This window comes from Chiloscyllium plagiosum, chromosome 21, assembly GCF_004010195.1.
Source record: "Chiloscyllium plagiosum isolate BGI_BamShark_2017 chromosome 21, ASM401019v2, whole genome shotgun sequence".
Taxonomy (NCBI): Eukaryota; Metazoa; Chordata; class Chondrichthyes; order Orectolobiformes; family Hemiscylliidae; genus Chiloscyllium; species Chiloscyllium plagiosum.
The window spans coordinates 34,003,551-34,019,754 of NC_057730.1; the positions used below are offsets into that span (position 1 = coordinate 34,003,551).

General features: G+C 44.0%; 1 protein-coding gene across 1 annotated transcript; it reads right to left on the minus strand.

Annotated features, from left to right (window-relative positions):
- Positions 1-4,334: 4,334 nt before the first annotated feature.
- On the minus strand, positions 4,335-15,984 carry LOC122560446 (testis-expressed protein 47-like). Its single transcript, XM_043711078.1, has 5 exons — positions 15,979-15,984; positions 14,981-15,042; positions 11,071-11,272; positions 7,114-7,273; positions 4,335-4,378 (listed from the first exon to the last, which is right to left on the minus strand). The coding sequence occupies exons 1-5, from the start codon at positions 15,982-15,984 to the stop codon at positions 4,335-4,337; spliced, it is 474 nt and encodes a 157-aa protein (XP_043567013.1).
- Positions 15,985-16,204: the final 220 nt, after the last annotated feature.

The window sequence follows — 16,204 nt, forward strand, 5'->3', positions numbered from 1 at the left end:
GAGCCTGTAACTGGAGTGGGTGTGGTGGTGGGGGGAATGGGCGTGGAGTCATGAGCAGGGGTGATGTTCCCCTCAGGGTTCTGGGGGCAGGGATGGTGACAGTGGGATCTGTTGGGGGGCGTGTCAGCAGAATGCAAGTGAGTGGCATTAGTGGGGGCAGAAGTGGTGGCAACATGGCAGTAGAGGGGGCAGAAGTTGCTGAACGTGTGACGTCAGCGATGATGTGGGGTGCGGAGGTGATGTCACGTGTAAGTACAACAAACGTTTATACACCCACCTCCATAACCAGCGCTCCTCAAACATTCCAGAAGATTCCCCCTGGCCTCTGGAACTGCTCAGACGCCATTAGCCATGTGGCTGGTACAGCTACCACCCCCATGGTAATCGATGACATCACTTCCGCCCCCATCATGGCCACTTCCGCAACCACTGGGTGGCATGGTGGCACAGTGGTTAGCACTGCTGCCTCACAGCGCCAGAGACCCGGGTTCAATTCCCGCCTCAGGCAACTGACTGTGTGGAGTTTGCACGTTCTCCCCTTGTCTGCGTGGGTTTCCTCCGGGTGCTCCGGTTTCCTCCCACAGTCCAAGGATGTGCAGGTCAGGTGAATTGGCTATGCTAAATTGCCCGCAGTGTTAGGTAAGGGGTAAATGTAGGGGTATGGGTAGGTTGCGCTTCGGCGGGTTGGTGTGGACTTGTTGGGCCGAAGGGCCTGTTTCCACACCGTAATGTAATCTAATCTAATCACTTCCGCCCCTTACAATTCCTCATGCACCACCCCCTCCATTTATCTCTCCACCCGGGAGGCTTCCTGCCTCTATTCCTGATGAAGGGCTTTGCCGTTAACGTCGATTTTTCTGCTCCTCGGATGCTGCCTGATCTGCTGTGCTTTTCCAGCACCACTCTGATCTAGACTCTGGTTTCCAGCAACTGCAGTCCTCACTTTTGCCATGTGATAACAAGACCTGGTTTGTGGGGGTTGGGATAAGGACACTGGAGAGCTCAAGCCTTAAAATTATTGAACTCAATATTGAGTCTGGAGGGCTGCAGGGTCCCCAAGCGGAAAATGAGGTGCTGTTCTTTCAACTTCACTGGAGCACTGTAGCAAGATTGAGACAGAGATGTTGGCCAGGGAACAGGGTGAAATGTTGAAACGACAGGCAGCTGGAAATCCAGGGTCTTTTTTGCACATACAGCACAAGTGTTCTGCGAAGCAGTCCCCTGTGCTTCATTTCCCCAATGTAGAGGAGACCACATTGTGAGCAGCGAAGGCAGTAGACTAGATTGTGAGAAATGCAGGCAAAGTGCTGCTTCACTTGGAAGGTATGTTTAGGCCCTCAGATACTGAGGAGGGTGGAGATAAACAGATAGTTTTGCACCTTCTGGTTGCAACAGAAGGTGCTGTTTTGGGTGGGGGAATTGGGAATGAAGGAAGAGTGGACCAAAGTGTCCGAGAGGGAACAGACCCTGTGGAAAGCAGACAAGGAAGGGGAGGGTAATATATATCTGGTTGTGGCATTTTGCCGGAGGTGGCGGAAATGGGGAGCCAATGTTCCTCCGGATGTAGATGCTGGTGGCATAGTAGGTAAGGACAAGGGGAACTCTACCGTTCCCTTGGAGAGAAGATAAAGGGTGAGGGCTGAAGTGCAGGAAATGGGTCAGACCTGGCTGGAGGGCCCTTTCAACCAAGGTGCTGGGAATCCTTGGTTGAGGAAGAAGATGGACATTTCAGAGGCTCCCTTGTCGAAGTTGGCATCTTCAAAACAAATGAGACAGAGGAGTATGGGATAGTCTTTACAGGAAGCAGGGTGTGAGGATGCATAGGCCAGTAACTGTGGGAGTCGCTGGGTTTATAGTGAATATCAGTGACCAGTGGGGAAAGACTGATGTTTCCCTCTCTTTGCTTGTCAGTCTTCCAAGGGGACTGTTAGTTGCGGGCACCCTGGTCCACTCTTCCTTCACTGTCAACAGACCTGCTGAGATTTTCCAGCAATTCCTATTTTTTTCTCAACCATTAATTGCAACCTTAACAATTCTAGTTTATGAAGTGAATAGTTGAGCCCTTGAAAATAGGAAAACCTAAGGTATAAGCAAGAGGGCACAAGCTTAAGATGATCACAAGATAACTACAGGAGAGTTGGAGGAAAAGAAAGGTTTTTGCATAAAATTGGCTAAAGTATGGCATTTACTGTGGCAATCATTTTGTGTTCTGCCAGGACCACTCGCTGGGCTGGGGTAAAAGAGGCTGCTTTTGACATTAGCATTTGACAGAGTGTGGCACCGATGAGATCTAACAGAATTGAGAACCAAGTAAATCTCTCCACAGTCCAACCTTGCACACAGCAAGATGATTGTGGTTGTTGAAGACCATTCATCTTAATATAGATACAGTGAAGTGTCTTAAGCCATAGCAATATTACAGAATGAGCCTTCAGCTGGATAAACTGGCTGCCCAGTCTAACCCCATTTACCCACAGCCTGATCTGTAGCCTCGCTGGTTACAGCGCTTCAGCTGCAGCTCCAAGTTTCTTTTCAAATGAAGTTGAGGGTTTCCACCTCAGCAGCAAACCAGACAGCAAAATTCAGCCACCAACCAAAACCATACAAGCGGTGCAACAGTGACCCCACTCCAACACCACTTCCTAGAAACAGCTTCCTATTTGCAAAACATCTATCCACGACTGCATTTTGTTTCCTGTCACAGAACCAATTTTGGATCCAACTCATTATATTCCCTTGGGTCCCATGGATTTCATTTTTTTCTGACTAGTCTGCCATAGGATCCTGTCAAATGCCTTGCTAAAAAAATCCATGTAGACAATATCCACTGTATTACCCTCATTGACTGTGAAATAGCCAAGTGTGTACCATGCCCATAGAATCTCACTTTTGGATGCTTCCATTTTAGAGTAGATAGGTTTCCTGCCCGAAATGTCTACTCTCCTGCTCCTCAGATGCTGCCTGATCTGCTGTGTTTTTTTTTCAGTGCCACAATCTATCTACTCTGAATCTCCAGCATCTACAGTCCTCACTATCTCCTAGATGCTTCCATTTTGCCACTGATTTTCCTTCAAGTGACTGAGATTTAATGAGAGAGTTGACACTATATTAGCTTGCTAATAGGTTTAGAATGATCAAATAATGTTTGTAGCTTAAAGAAAAAGCCAGAGATGAAAAAGTATTGATTCATTTTGAAGGAGACCCAACTGAAGTTAGATATGAGTTTCTCCTAGCAAAAAGAATTTGTTCAGAGCAGTTATCTCAGTGTAAGGGTTTATTTCATGAAAACCTCAAAACCAGGAGTGTTTCTATGGAACTCTGCAGATTATTAAAGACTCAGAAACTCTGTATTCTTAGTGAGTGAGTAGTCAAAGGACTAAAGTCTCACAGTTCACCAGTGGTCATATTGAGTACAGGAGGTGGGAGGTCGTGTTGTGGCTGTACAGGACGCTGGTTAGGCTATTTTTGGAATATTACATGCAATTCTGGTCTCCTTCCTATCGGAAGGATGTTGCAAAGCGTGAAAGGGTTCAGACAAGATTTACAAGGATGTTGCCAGGGTTGGAGAGCTATAGGGAGAAGATGAATAGGCTCTAACCAAACTTAGATTTGATAAAAAAAGGGAAGTTTCTCTGATGTCTTTATTAACTATGAAGTGATGGTGTTGGATGGTTTTTCTTGTTTTTGAATTCTTTTAAACTATGCTATATTTAGATAGCTTTTCTTAAAAAAAATCTTGTGTATTAAATGTCTGTTTTATTGTTAAAACAAACCCGCAGCCTTGTGCGTTGTTTCAGTGGAAGACTGCCAAATTAAATAAAAATTTAAAGATTAAGTATGTTCTATCAGGCCAGAATTCATTCTGCAATCTGACTTGCCCAGTCGTATCATCAGTTGGAATCATAATAAATAGAAAAATAGGATCACAATAATCAGATGTAGCTTAGAATCTTAATCATAGGAACTTTTTTTTGTGGAAAGGGCTTTCTTTTCCACAAAAAAAAGTTCCTATGATTAAGATTCTTCTTTAGAAACAATTCACAAATTTTATAGTGCTGGCTGAAAATTAATTTTCTTTTCACCTGGCTACTGTACATGTTCTAAACTACAATATCAAGGAGGAGGCAAAATTGATTCCTGTCATAATTCCATACAAGGTGCAATAGATGAAAGTGTAGATTCTTAGGTTCACAATTTTTTTTATTTGAGAATCAAGAGGTAAACATAAAAACAAAAATAACAAGAATTCACTTTGAGTATTTAAATATGATTGTAATGAGGCTGGCAGGAAGCTGTTTGTTTGATCTCTGATGTGGAGACCCAAGAGGAATCTTTTAACCCCCAAGAAACAGATGAAGAGGAGATGGCCAAATTAGTTCTGCAAAATGAAAAGGAATGAATCGGTTAATGAAGCTAACACTGTCAATCCAATCTGTTAAAGTTAATTACAGCAGTATTGACAAATCATGAACAAAGCAGAATGACTAGATCCTGATAACTAAAACTGAATGAACAGAATACAGCTAGCTAGTCAGTTATGTAATCCACCAGTTGATGGCAGTAGTGACATGACATTTCAATATTCCAAGAAATATAATCCGTTAACAGTTTGGGTGAAAATCCTTTCATGGACTTTCTACCGCTAATCATTTCCATTTCTATTTTGCTTTCATTTTAAACTTGTATTTTTGTATAATGTGGTATTATATACTGGATTACAAGATAACAGCCTGATCCATAGATGAATGGTACATTAATTGGTGTCTGTGCTCTTTCCAATATTGATTAGAGAGGAAATCTATTGATGGTATTATGGGGTGGTCCAAATGTGCCACAGTAATTCACTGATGTGCATTACATAATCTGCAGACTTCTGAATAAAGTTTTGGCAAACTTGCCCTACTAAATGGGGGGAAGAGGATTTCTCTTGCCTATTGGTCAAAGTTCACAGACATTTTTCTGCATTTTAGTGCTACTCTGTTGATTTGGCCATGTGTGTAAGGGAATTATTAACTATAATGATGTATTGTTAGTTCTTTCAGAGAGACACCATGATGAGCAAAATAACCTTCTCATTGGTGTAATTAAAAACCTTACAAGTAATAATTACTTCATACCTTTTCAAGGTATTGCACTTGAAAGTGTAGTATCAGAGGTATCTTACCTTAAAACTATTTCACTTGAAGCCACCATAATTCTAAATGCCACTTTTCCAAAAGATGGAAATTTACAGTTAAGTGACTTAAATACTCTGATGATAAATTGTTTTTTTTTATCATGCAGGTTATCAGGAGGAACTATAAGCAGGTCAGCCACAGTGAGTCTCTCTGTGAGGTGAAGTGTACATGTAGATGAAGGTCAGTTTTTGATCATGTGCTCCCACAGTTTCCATCTTATGAGCACGACATGAAACATTGTTGCTAAATGAATATGAGTAATGTAAATGGTTTTCCTTGAGGTCTTGTGAAAACCTGCAGTTTTAAAATTCTATGAGATAATGGGATGGCATAGTGGCTCAGTGGTTAGCACTGCTGTTTCACTGCACCAGGGACCTGGGTTTGATTCCAGCCTCAAGCGACTGTCTGTGTGGAGTTTGCACATTCTCCCCGTGTCTGCGTGGGTTTCCTCCAGGTGCTCTGGTTTCCTCCCACAATCCTAAGGTGTGCAAGTCAGGTGAACTGGCCATGTTAAATTGCCCAGAGTGCTAGGTGCATTAGTCAGGGGTAAATATGGGGAATGGGTTTGGGTGGGTTACTCTTCAGAGGGTTGGTGTGAACTTGTTGGGCCAAAGGGCCTGTTTCCGTACTGTAGGAAATCTAATCTAATGATTCTGAAGGGTTTCATGTTTATGCTATACTAGTTCTACTTGGTGATGTCTCACAGTTTCAGAGACAAGGAGTTCTACTTCAGCCTTTGGAGGGAGTCAATGTATCTGTCCCAGCTCCCTGAGATCCTAGTGATAATGTCGGACCAAATGCAGTTGTATTTATGTCATGTGATGCAGTTGTACTTATTGCTATCATGTGACAAGCCTTCATGTTATCTAAAATCAGCACCTTCTCTGCAGAAAATATATGGTGGTGTATCAGCTGACCTTAATCATTAAACCAAAGACAAAACAAAGACAATTGAAGATTGGTGGTAGCAAGCGATCTCAACAGCCCATGCCCAGTCCTATATACTGGTGGAGGGTGGTGCCTGGATGAAGTATATCTGGAGTTTTAACCACTTTGAATGTTATTGGCTTTTTGAACACATTGTTAAAGTTTTAAATACACTTATCCTATTATTTATCTCATCACTGTCATGTTCACATGTTCAGTATCTCGGGCAAATATCAAAACAAAATAATTCTTTTGTCTTTCTGCTATCTATCATCACCTGTGGTATTATACAGTCTATTCCTTAATGGTCCTACCTACAACCCACTCGCTAAATATTTCCCATTGCTATTCATTGTTTGCTAATAAAATTGCCCATTTTCCCTCTCTGGCTCTATTCTAATGCCCTCAAAATCCACTTGTCTCAGTCTATTAGCCAATTTTCTTGTCATACTTATGTCCTTCCCTATTATCATCTTGAAGTATATTATATTAAGATTACTAATATCTAAATGTTCCCTTTTATTTCCTATGCTGGTTCATTACTTGTTACTCAATCTTTACTTATTTTGGCTTTTCTTATGTAATGTGTCAGAAAGAAGGTACGGAACACATTGTAAGGAACTCTATTCTGTTATCCCCTTTATCTACGTGGAAATCTTTCTACAAATTCTAGCATCTCTTTCTCTTTTTCTCTCTGCATTACCTTTGTCTTTCTATTCTATTGATCGGTGATTCTCTGGTCCAAATCATTATCCATTTTTCTTCCCAAGTTCCAAATGCACTATCCTAAACTTTTATTCCTTCCTGTATCTTCACCCAATTGAAATCAAGGCTTTTGGTAATCGATTTTCCTCAGGTTATCCCTGAGGATTGAAAATGTTAATTGCTTTTGATCTTTTGAAATCCTGTTAAAATCCTGAACCATGTAAGTTTTTGCTCTTCAGTGAGAGTTCCCGTCAATATAAGAAATGTCCCCAGTTCCACATGAGGAAGCCACTCAGTACTCTACCTGAGTCTAGGACGACATATGTTGATTTCTCATAGCATTTGAGGAATGTCTGAGGAGTCATCAGCTCTGAACTGGCGCACAAATACTTGATGGTATTCTCCTTGATGATTAGATGTCGGATTTCTTCAGGCACCGTATGGTTTGGTCCAGTGATGTTTTTCTGTATGAGTGAGATGTGTTATCACTATCAACTGTAGACTGCTTCCTTTACAGGTTAAAGCACAACTGGCAACAGTAGCAGCAGCCATCTCTCTCTAATGAGACAGCAGCCCCATGCTCTGGTAAGGCTATGGTTACCTTATTTTATACATGCACTGTCCCAAGTCTGGTGGAAACTGAGATATGACTGCAGATACCCCCACGGTTCCCAATACCTCCCTGCTGTGTCCTTTTGCCTTCCTAGCCCCAGGTTTCCTGGCTCCCTATGATCACATCCAGAGTTCCTGAACCACTTCCCTTGACCCCCCATTGGTATTTCCCTGCTGTTATATTTCCACCACAAGGTGGGGCCAACTGGATTTAGGTGAGTCACTGATAATATTCATCCTAATAATGTCTGATCATTATGATTTGCCAAGTGTCCATGAACCGGAACCACCAGTGCCCCTCCCCAGTTAAAACGGGCGCCTTTATATTTATGACAGAGATGGCATGGCACACTGTAGAGTTGCCACCTCTTGGATTGCTGTGAAGTCTCCAGAAGTTGAAGATGAATCCTAAACCCTTCCGTAGGAAATGGCTGGTTGGAGATGGGGGTGGGGGTGGGTGTAGTTCAGAGAGTTTTGTTTTAAAAACTGTTTCTTGTCTCAATTTTCTTTGTGCATATTATACATTAATTATAGAAATATTGAAAAAAGCGAGAAATTGGCCTGTTTGGTGAGATGGTTGGAGGTTACATGTGGCACCTTGAGGAGTGGATTCAACCAACTTGGTCAACCCTCAAGTACAGGTATGGGGCACCTGAATGGTAGACCAATGGAGCAAGTTGCTGCCGGGGTCAATAAAAGCTGCTGCTTGTGTGTAGTACTCTGCAATCATTCAATAAGAAAGGCATCTGGCAACAAAGACCCTCAGCATAGCTGGGCTGTCCAGACACAACTGCCCCCGGGGTTAAACCACTGCACTTGACTGGAGAAGAATCCCCTTCCACTTTACCCCACTCCCATCCATGCTTTACTGTATTCCCTTCCCCTATAAATATTGTTGCTCCTTCTTGTCACCTACTGTCATTCCCCCTTACCCCCTCATGCTGTGGGTGTCATATCCCCAAGAATAGGTTCCTGAGTCTCCTGCCCACAGTAACAGCCCCTCACCCTCCTCCACATCCCCATCCACCTGATTTCTCAGGATGGGACTGACAGACTGAGCCAGGCCAACATCTTGGATAGGTTGTGCCCAGAGCCCTGACGGATGCCTGTGTATATTCCCCGACTGTGTTCATTCTATATCTGGCCGCTGCGCAGCCACGCGACTGACTGTGAGCCACTGCCCACTGTACATAGGCATGGACTTCCTGACCAGAGACCTGACCAAGGCCACACCTCTGGACTGGTCTTGGGGACGGTGCTGGGAGCTGTTGCCTCTACATGGACATTGGTGGGACCCATTCCTGTCAGAGTCTGATTCCTGGCTGCCCAGGCAGAGTGCTTGTTGGGTAAGCTGCTGGCACATGGTGCTGCTGGGAGATAGGCCTAACTCACTGGCGTCCTGCAAGATGTCTTTCTCCTGTGATTGAGGATTCCAAGCTGCCTGGATGTGTGACTGTGCTACAAGGTAAAGCAAGGCAGGGATGCTGTGTGCCACTAAGTGGATGAGTGCTGAGAGAGCAAGCAATCAGCCCTGAGATGTAGCGTGATCCAATCAATGAGCTGGGAGTAAGTGCCTCTCCATAAACCCTTCCTGCACCAGCCTGGCCCATGCTGGTTGCCAGTGCACCCTGCAGTGAAACAGTCGCAATTGGATCGATGAGGTACCCTGAGGATCCTGGGAGGTTGGCAAATATCAGATGCCAATGTCTGTTGAGGAGATTTGCATGCTGCTGATGTCCATGGTTCATGCCCTGAGAGTCTGCCTGCTGCTGAGTAACAAGGAGAACTCTTTGCAGATCACAGCCCATGGGCAGCGACTGCCTGTGCCCTCTCTGTATGATGGAGAAAGTGAGGATTGCAGATGCTGGAGAGTGAGAGTCAAAACGTGTGCCGCTGGAAAAGTACAGCTGGTCAGGCAGAATCCTGATGAGGTGCTTAAGCCCGAAGCATCGACTCTCCTGCTCCTCGGATGCTGCCTGACCTGATGTGCTTTTCCAGTGCCAGACTTTTTCACTCTGCCCCTCCCTGCGTGGTGGTTGGTATCATTAAAGCACCATCTTCACCACATCATCAGGATACGTTTGGGACTCACCTTTAGTATAACCCCTGCCATTTGGAGCTCACTGTGACAGTGCTGCTGTCAGATTGCTTTGTGTGCAGGGACAGGGCATTCACCTCATGCAGTGGAACAGGGTACATCCCAGGGCTCACCAATCACTTTCCTGACTTGCCTTGTCTTTCAGTGCAGACAGATAGCCAGGCAGGCTGGCATGTCAGACAGCAACAGACAGTCGCAGGGACTCTGGTCAGTCAGGGGGCTGCTCAAGAAAGGTGGTGAGAACTGCCGAGTGAGTGAGTGAGGGAGTGAGCAAGCAAGTCAGCGAGATAGTGAGAGATTGATTGAGTGAATCAGTGAGCGAGTGAATGAATGAGTGAGTTAGTGAGTATGCAAATGAGTGAGTGTTTGAAAGAGGCGAGTGAGCGATATAGCAAGTGAGTGAGTAAGCGAGTGAGGGAATGAGTGATGGAGTGAATGTGAGTGATTGAGCAAGGTGAGTGTGAGGGAGGTGAGTGATTGAGGGTCAAGAGTGTGGTGCTGGAAAAACACAGCAGGTCAGGCAGTACCCGAGGAGCAGGAGAGTTGACTTTTGGGCATAAGCCCATCATCAGGAAGCTCTTCGTCAGCCCTTCACCTCCTGCTCCTTGGATGCTGCCTGACCTGCTGTGCTTTTCCAGCAATGCACCCTCGACTCTGATCTCCAACATCTGCAGTCCCTACTTTCTCCTCGGTGAGTGATTGAGGTGAGTGAGTGAATGAGGGAGTGACTGAGTGAGTGAGTGAGGTATTGAGTGAGTGAGGAAGTCAGCAAGTGAGTGAGTGAGTGAGGGAATGAGTGAATGAATGAATGAGAGTGAGTGTAAGTGAGGGAGTGAGTGTGAGTGATTGAGTTGAGTGAGCAAGTGTGCGAGTGAGTGAGCAAGTGCTTGAGTGAGTGAGTGAGCAAGTGAGTGAGTGAGGTGAGTGAGTGTGAATGGGGGGTGAGTGAGTGAGTGAGTGAGTGAGTGAGGGAGGGAGTAGGAAGTGAATGAGTGTGTAGGAAGTGTAGAGGACAGGAAGAGTTAGTGTTTAAGGGGATGGGATGAATAAGAGCCACTGAGGGAAGATGTGATATTGAGAGTGAGGTTAGGTGAGGGAGGGGGCGCGGCAGGGGGGATAGCAGAGTGTATGAGCTAGCAGAGTGAAGATGCTGGGACTTACCCTGGTCCTGAACCTTCCCAATGCATTACTGTGGGTGCTGCATTGACACTTGGCGCTACCTCAGAGCAGACTGGCAGCATTGACGTACTGCACAGTTGGGTTTTAATAATGGCACCCTTGGCGTAAACGTTGGATAATCCCAGCACCAGGGTGCATGAGGTCGTATGGGGAGCTACGGAGACATGATGTGTACTTAATGAAGTGAGCAGTGTGAAGGAACTCAAGCTCAGGAGAGGAACCGTCCCTGAACCTCCCCAGAAATGGCCCTAAGCCCATTTCTGTTAAAATTCAGCCCATTGTCTCAGTGAAGGTGAGTTCTCCGCTGCACTGCCTGAAGTGCAAGCACAGGAATCAAAAATTCACAGCTTCAGACTGGATTCGAACTCTGACCTTTGGATTTTGCTGGATGTAAATCCCAAGTTTCAGGAGGAGAGTGAGACATTCTGGGACCAGCTTGTCCACAGGCTCCATCTCTGAAGTGTCCATCATCAGGGTGAGAGGCAGGTTCACTGGTCGCTGCAGCCATTGGCGATACAGTCGATCTGGGATATTGTGTGACAACACAAGGATCTTAGTGTCTGTCTGAACCAGCCTAAGAGTAAATGAAGTACAAGGAAGTATGGCAAAAGAGAAACAAAAATTCCATATTACTCTCTAATTGGAAACATGGAGAAAAAATCCTCTATGAGACACATTGTGTCAGCACTGTGAGAATAATAAGGCAAGAATATCAGAGGAAGACATGCAGAGGTCAGCTGGGATGTCCATACATGGTTAAATGTCCAGTCTATGGTCATTGTCCAGATCCTCACCAAAATATCAGCAAAATACCAGGAGGCTGCAGATTCACTGACTGCTTCTTTCCAATATGGCAGCAGAGGGAGGGCAAGGTCTGAAGAGGTAAACAGTGAGAATATTATTCCCGCTGTTTGTTATCAAAGCAGCATACAGATTTGATCTGTATTGTAAGCGTCAACTAGAGGGAATGTCAGAGGATTGTAATGTGTTATGATATAACCCACAACCCTTAGGGTGGTAATTGTTAATATAGAACTCGCAAAAAGTTTAAAGAACGTTAATGAGCGTGAGAGAAAACATAGCTTGGGTCTTACTGAAGCATTGTGTCCAATCCTGGGCCAGATGTTTGAGGAATTTAATGTTACTTGATTTAATTTGTAACGATGTTACTTGCTGCTCTGTGTCCACAGTCACAATCTTTCCATCTTATTGTAAACTAAGATTGTGACAAATTAAAAAATATGTTCAAGGCTTAAGCATATTAATTTTGTTTGCAAAAAGAAGTTCCTCTGCATGGATGTATGTCACTTCTAGCAAGGGTAACTTGAGCCATGCTATGAGCTCAACTGATTACGTTAACTTAGTTATTAGTGTAAGTTAGTTATCGGTGCACCCGGGATTACTAAGGAAGTGCTGCCGAATCATTGAATCACCCTTAACTTTGGACTTTTTTTAGGATTTGCAGATGTGGGCTGGTTGGGTACAGTGTACACACAACAATCAAAGGAACATACTGTTTCATTTGTTCAGCCAATCATTGAATTTAAGCCAACATACCTGGCAACATACTGGCATTGAATTTTATACATGAGCATCTGTGTGGTAGACAGAACATCATTGTGAACGACGATTGCATTCATTCATGGAAAACATCACTCACATTACCATTGAATATTATAAACATGAAATGGCTTCATTAACCTGTTCAATCTTTTGAGAAACCTTGCTTCTCTAGTTTAATGTGAAATAGACCAGGTATGTTTTTGTTGACTGGTCGTGATAGCCTCTGGCTCATTATGAGTTTGCGTGGTATGTCACAAACCGTAATCAGCTCAGGAAAGCATTGGCCAGCAGGATAGCTTTGGTGTGATTGATTTCTGAGTCAAGATTATAAGTTGAGCAAATGACTAGGGCCCTATTTACAAAATGGTTAAAGGGCTGTTTCACATTTGCTAGGTAACAGCTGCAGTCAGTCCAAAAAACATAGTGTATATATGTTTGGCTGAGAGTCCAGATTCAGAAAATGCTTAACAATGTCGGGTGGCTGTTTAGGCAGCTGGAGAGAACTGATTACTTTAAAACAGCAAGTGCTGGAAAAACCAAAAGTTCCAAGAAAGAGGCATGTTGCACTCAAAATGTAAATTTTCTGTCAATAGCTGCTGCTAGACCTCTTGAGTTTCTGCAGCCTTCTCTGTTTTTATCTCAGATCTCCAGCATCTACAACATTTTGCTTTTATTATTAAGTTAACTTTGCTTGATTGGCATTGTTACGTGGGTTATAATAAATTAGTTTTTCTGTGATTCTTTTGTCAATGTCTCCATGTTTATTTAAATTTGGTTAAATAAATGTGTAAGAAGTGGTTAGAGGTTCTGTCATTCACAATTTGAAAGTCTGTTTGATTGACATTTTTGGGGTATTTTCACTCCACCTTGCTTTCAACACATTAGTGAATGGGTGTTTCACTTCTAAGTAGTTTCACAGGTGGCATGGTTACCATAAGGTCCCCGGTCTTTTGCGCAGTGTATTCTGGATGAATGGGCATGGAAGAGCCATGAATAGTGGTATAAAACCATGTTCTTTATTCAAAATGACTTCATTTATTGAGTGCTGAAGCCATTGGCTAAGTTTCAAAAGACCGAGGAATAGCATTTTAAAGACTTAACTAGTAGCTCTTAAGGTGGCTGAACATTTACACAGTTACACTATGGAGTCTATGGTCAGTCAGAGACTGCTGTCACAGTCAAGGGCATGATCTCAGTCCAGGGATTGATCATGATCAACTTAATCTAAATATTGAACTTAACAGTTTAAGAATTAATTGAATTAATTCACTTTAAATATTGACATTTGGTGTAATCGGGGCCTTGTGATCAGTGTCCTTGCAGTTGGGGAATGAGCCAAGGTCAGTCCTGCAGGGTCAGTTGAACCAGTCCAGGGTTGAGTTTGTGTCAGTTGGGAAGCTGAGGACTCATCAATCAGGCGGCTATTGGCTGTTCCTTGGGACACACACTGAGACAAACATCAACTGTGCCTGGAGGGCCATCAATTCGGTGAAAGATGCTCTTTGGTCTGCCTGAAACTTGTTGGCCTTCCAGAGCATGGAGTTGACCCTAATCATGTATTGCAGACTGGCACATTCCAAGGTCCTGGACGACATGCTGAGGGATGTGCTAAAGACTGGGGCAGCTCTTGTCAAAGTGCAGTGGGGAAAGACTACTGTCTGGGGTCATGTTGCTGAAGGTAAATGGAGGCCTGTTCAGTTATCAGACCCTCCCAGTGTCTCAAGTATATGTAAATATTAGTAAAATATGCATAAGAGAGGTCTTCTGTTTTTTGGATAGAGTCAAAGTCCAATGTTTTCTTTGTTTATTTGATATGCAACTGTTCAGAACTGAACTGATGGAACTCATTCAACTGAGATACAGAGGGGCTGATAACTGTGAAGAGCATCCCTCCAAATATAAGGTTGGGATTTAATATAGTATGGGTGGATATTGTCCTGTGGGAGTTGGGGTTTTTCCTGCTGTCTTCAGTGGAGGGGACACTGGTAGGAAGGGCTGAAGGTAAGACAACTTCATGGTTTTGGAGCTTGACATAGATAGAGCCATTGCGTAAAGGTGCTGCATCCAGTAGTGAGAGGGATAGACCATTAGCGTTGTTGGGAGCTGTGTGCAATGGAAGAGTTCAAGTGAGAGTGAGTTGAGAAGTGAGATGATAATGGCAGAGATCCTTGCATGGTGTCAAAGTTCAATCACCATCTTTCTACATTTCCAGGCTACAATTCTTCATTCAGGGGCACTGCATTGAGCTAGGTGGCTCTCTCTGGTAATGCCTGGTGCCATGGCCTCCTTTGATGGTATGAAAGAAAGAGGATTACATGTCCTCTCCATCACCCCCATCCGCCAAGACAAACAGGCCCATGGACTAGGTGCCACCTTCCAGTCAAGTGACAAGCTTTGAAGGACAGTCTATAGCTTGGCAGCATTTCAGCTGGTACTGGTTAGAAGTCTGGTGCCCACAGCATGAACACTGGGAGGTCCTGGCAGCTGTGAGCACTTTTGTCTCTGTGACTGCACAGTCAGACGAGAAGGACATTATGGATGCCAGGTACATAACCAATGAGGCAAGCTGTGGACGATTGCATGAGAAAATTTGTCACGTGCCATGGTGGGAAACTCCCCATGAAGGTCCCTGAAATAACACTGCACCAAAGCATGGGGAAAATTCATTCCAGTCCTACACAAGATCCACAGCAAAATGAAAAGGAAGAAAAAAGCTTACCCTTCTTCATCAGTTTGGTTGGTGAGATCCCGGATTACACAGTAAAGCACATCAATGGAAGACTGAAAGTAAAAATGGGAAAAGCAGTCATCAGTATCATTGTAGTATTTTACTTGGATTAACACAAAGTTAGTCAAAGTGTCAACATAGACATTGCACTCAGATTATTCTTATTTATGCTCCTAACTGGTGGTCATGGATCTGCATGAGTTTGTGTGGAGCTGTACTCAACTAGTTATGTCTGTGATGTTAGCCTCTATCCTTAACTTGTCTTATATATATATTATACTTCAAGTGCAAGTCAATGAACTGTGTTGCCACTCTGAATTGTACAACTGTGTTGCTGCAGATGTTTTCGACTGTGTCGAACTTGTTGGGTGCATCCCCTGAAGACCCTTGACTGACTTTATAAAGAAATGTGTACCTAAGATTTCACAGTTCTTCATTTGACTCAACTTGTGAATCATTATTGCATTGAGTTTGTTGCGTGCTGATGACCTTATCTCTGCAGACTTTAAAGCAATCCTGAGGTAAAATGGTTGGACTGTTCTGGGAGACCTTTTCTATCCATGTTTCAAGGTCTATGTACCTAGGCTGTGTCTTGGCAGGTCACTGTAGGAAATGGAGGAGAAAGTGAGGACTGCAGATGCTGGAGATCAGACACACTTTCCTCATTCCTGAAGAAGGGCTCATGCCCGAAACGTCGATTCTCCTGCTCCTTGGATGCTGCCTGACCTGCTGTGCTATTCCAGCTACACATTTTCAGCACTGTAGGAAATGAACTGGTTTGTTAACATCCTTCATGTGTCCTAGATAGTCTGCAGTGCAACAGTGATGACCGCTCCTCCTCTGTCAGTTCGTATGCTCAGGCGATGCTTCCCAGGTTCGCTTGAACATACCATTTTCCCTGTTGAGAGAGCTTGTTTTTGCCACTGAGTAAATCTGTTCTGCCAGGCTGCTTGTATGTAATAGTTGTTTGCAATCTGTTGTATACTTACCTTCATCTGTCACTTCTTCTCTGGTCAAGTTGTCTCTTGTTTCAGATATTTCTGGCAAGGTGACTCCCATCTGCCTCTGGCTGTATGTGGCTTGTGTCTGTGGCTGAAGTGCTGTTTGCTGTTTGCTGTGGTGTCTATGTCTTCATTACCAGACGTCCCACCTAACATTGCCTCAGACTCTTTTAACCTGAGGCCTTCCATTGGGCATTTGTGTACCTCAAAGGAA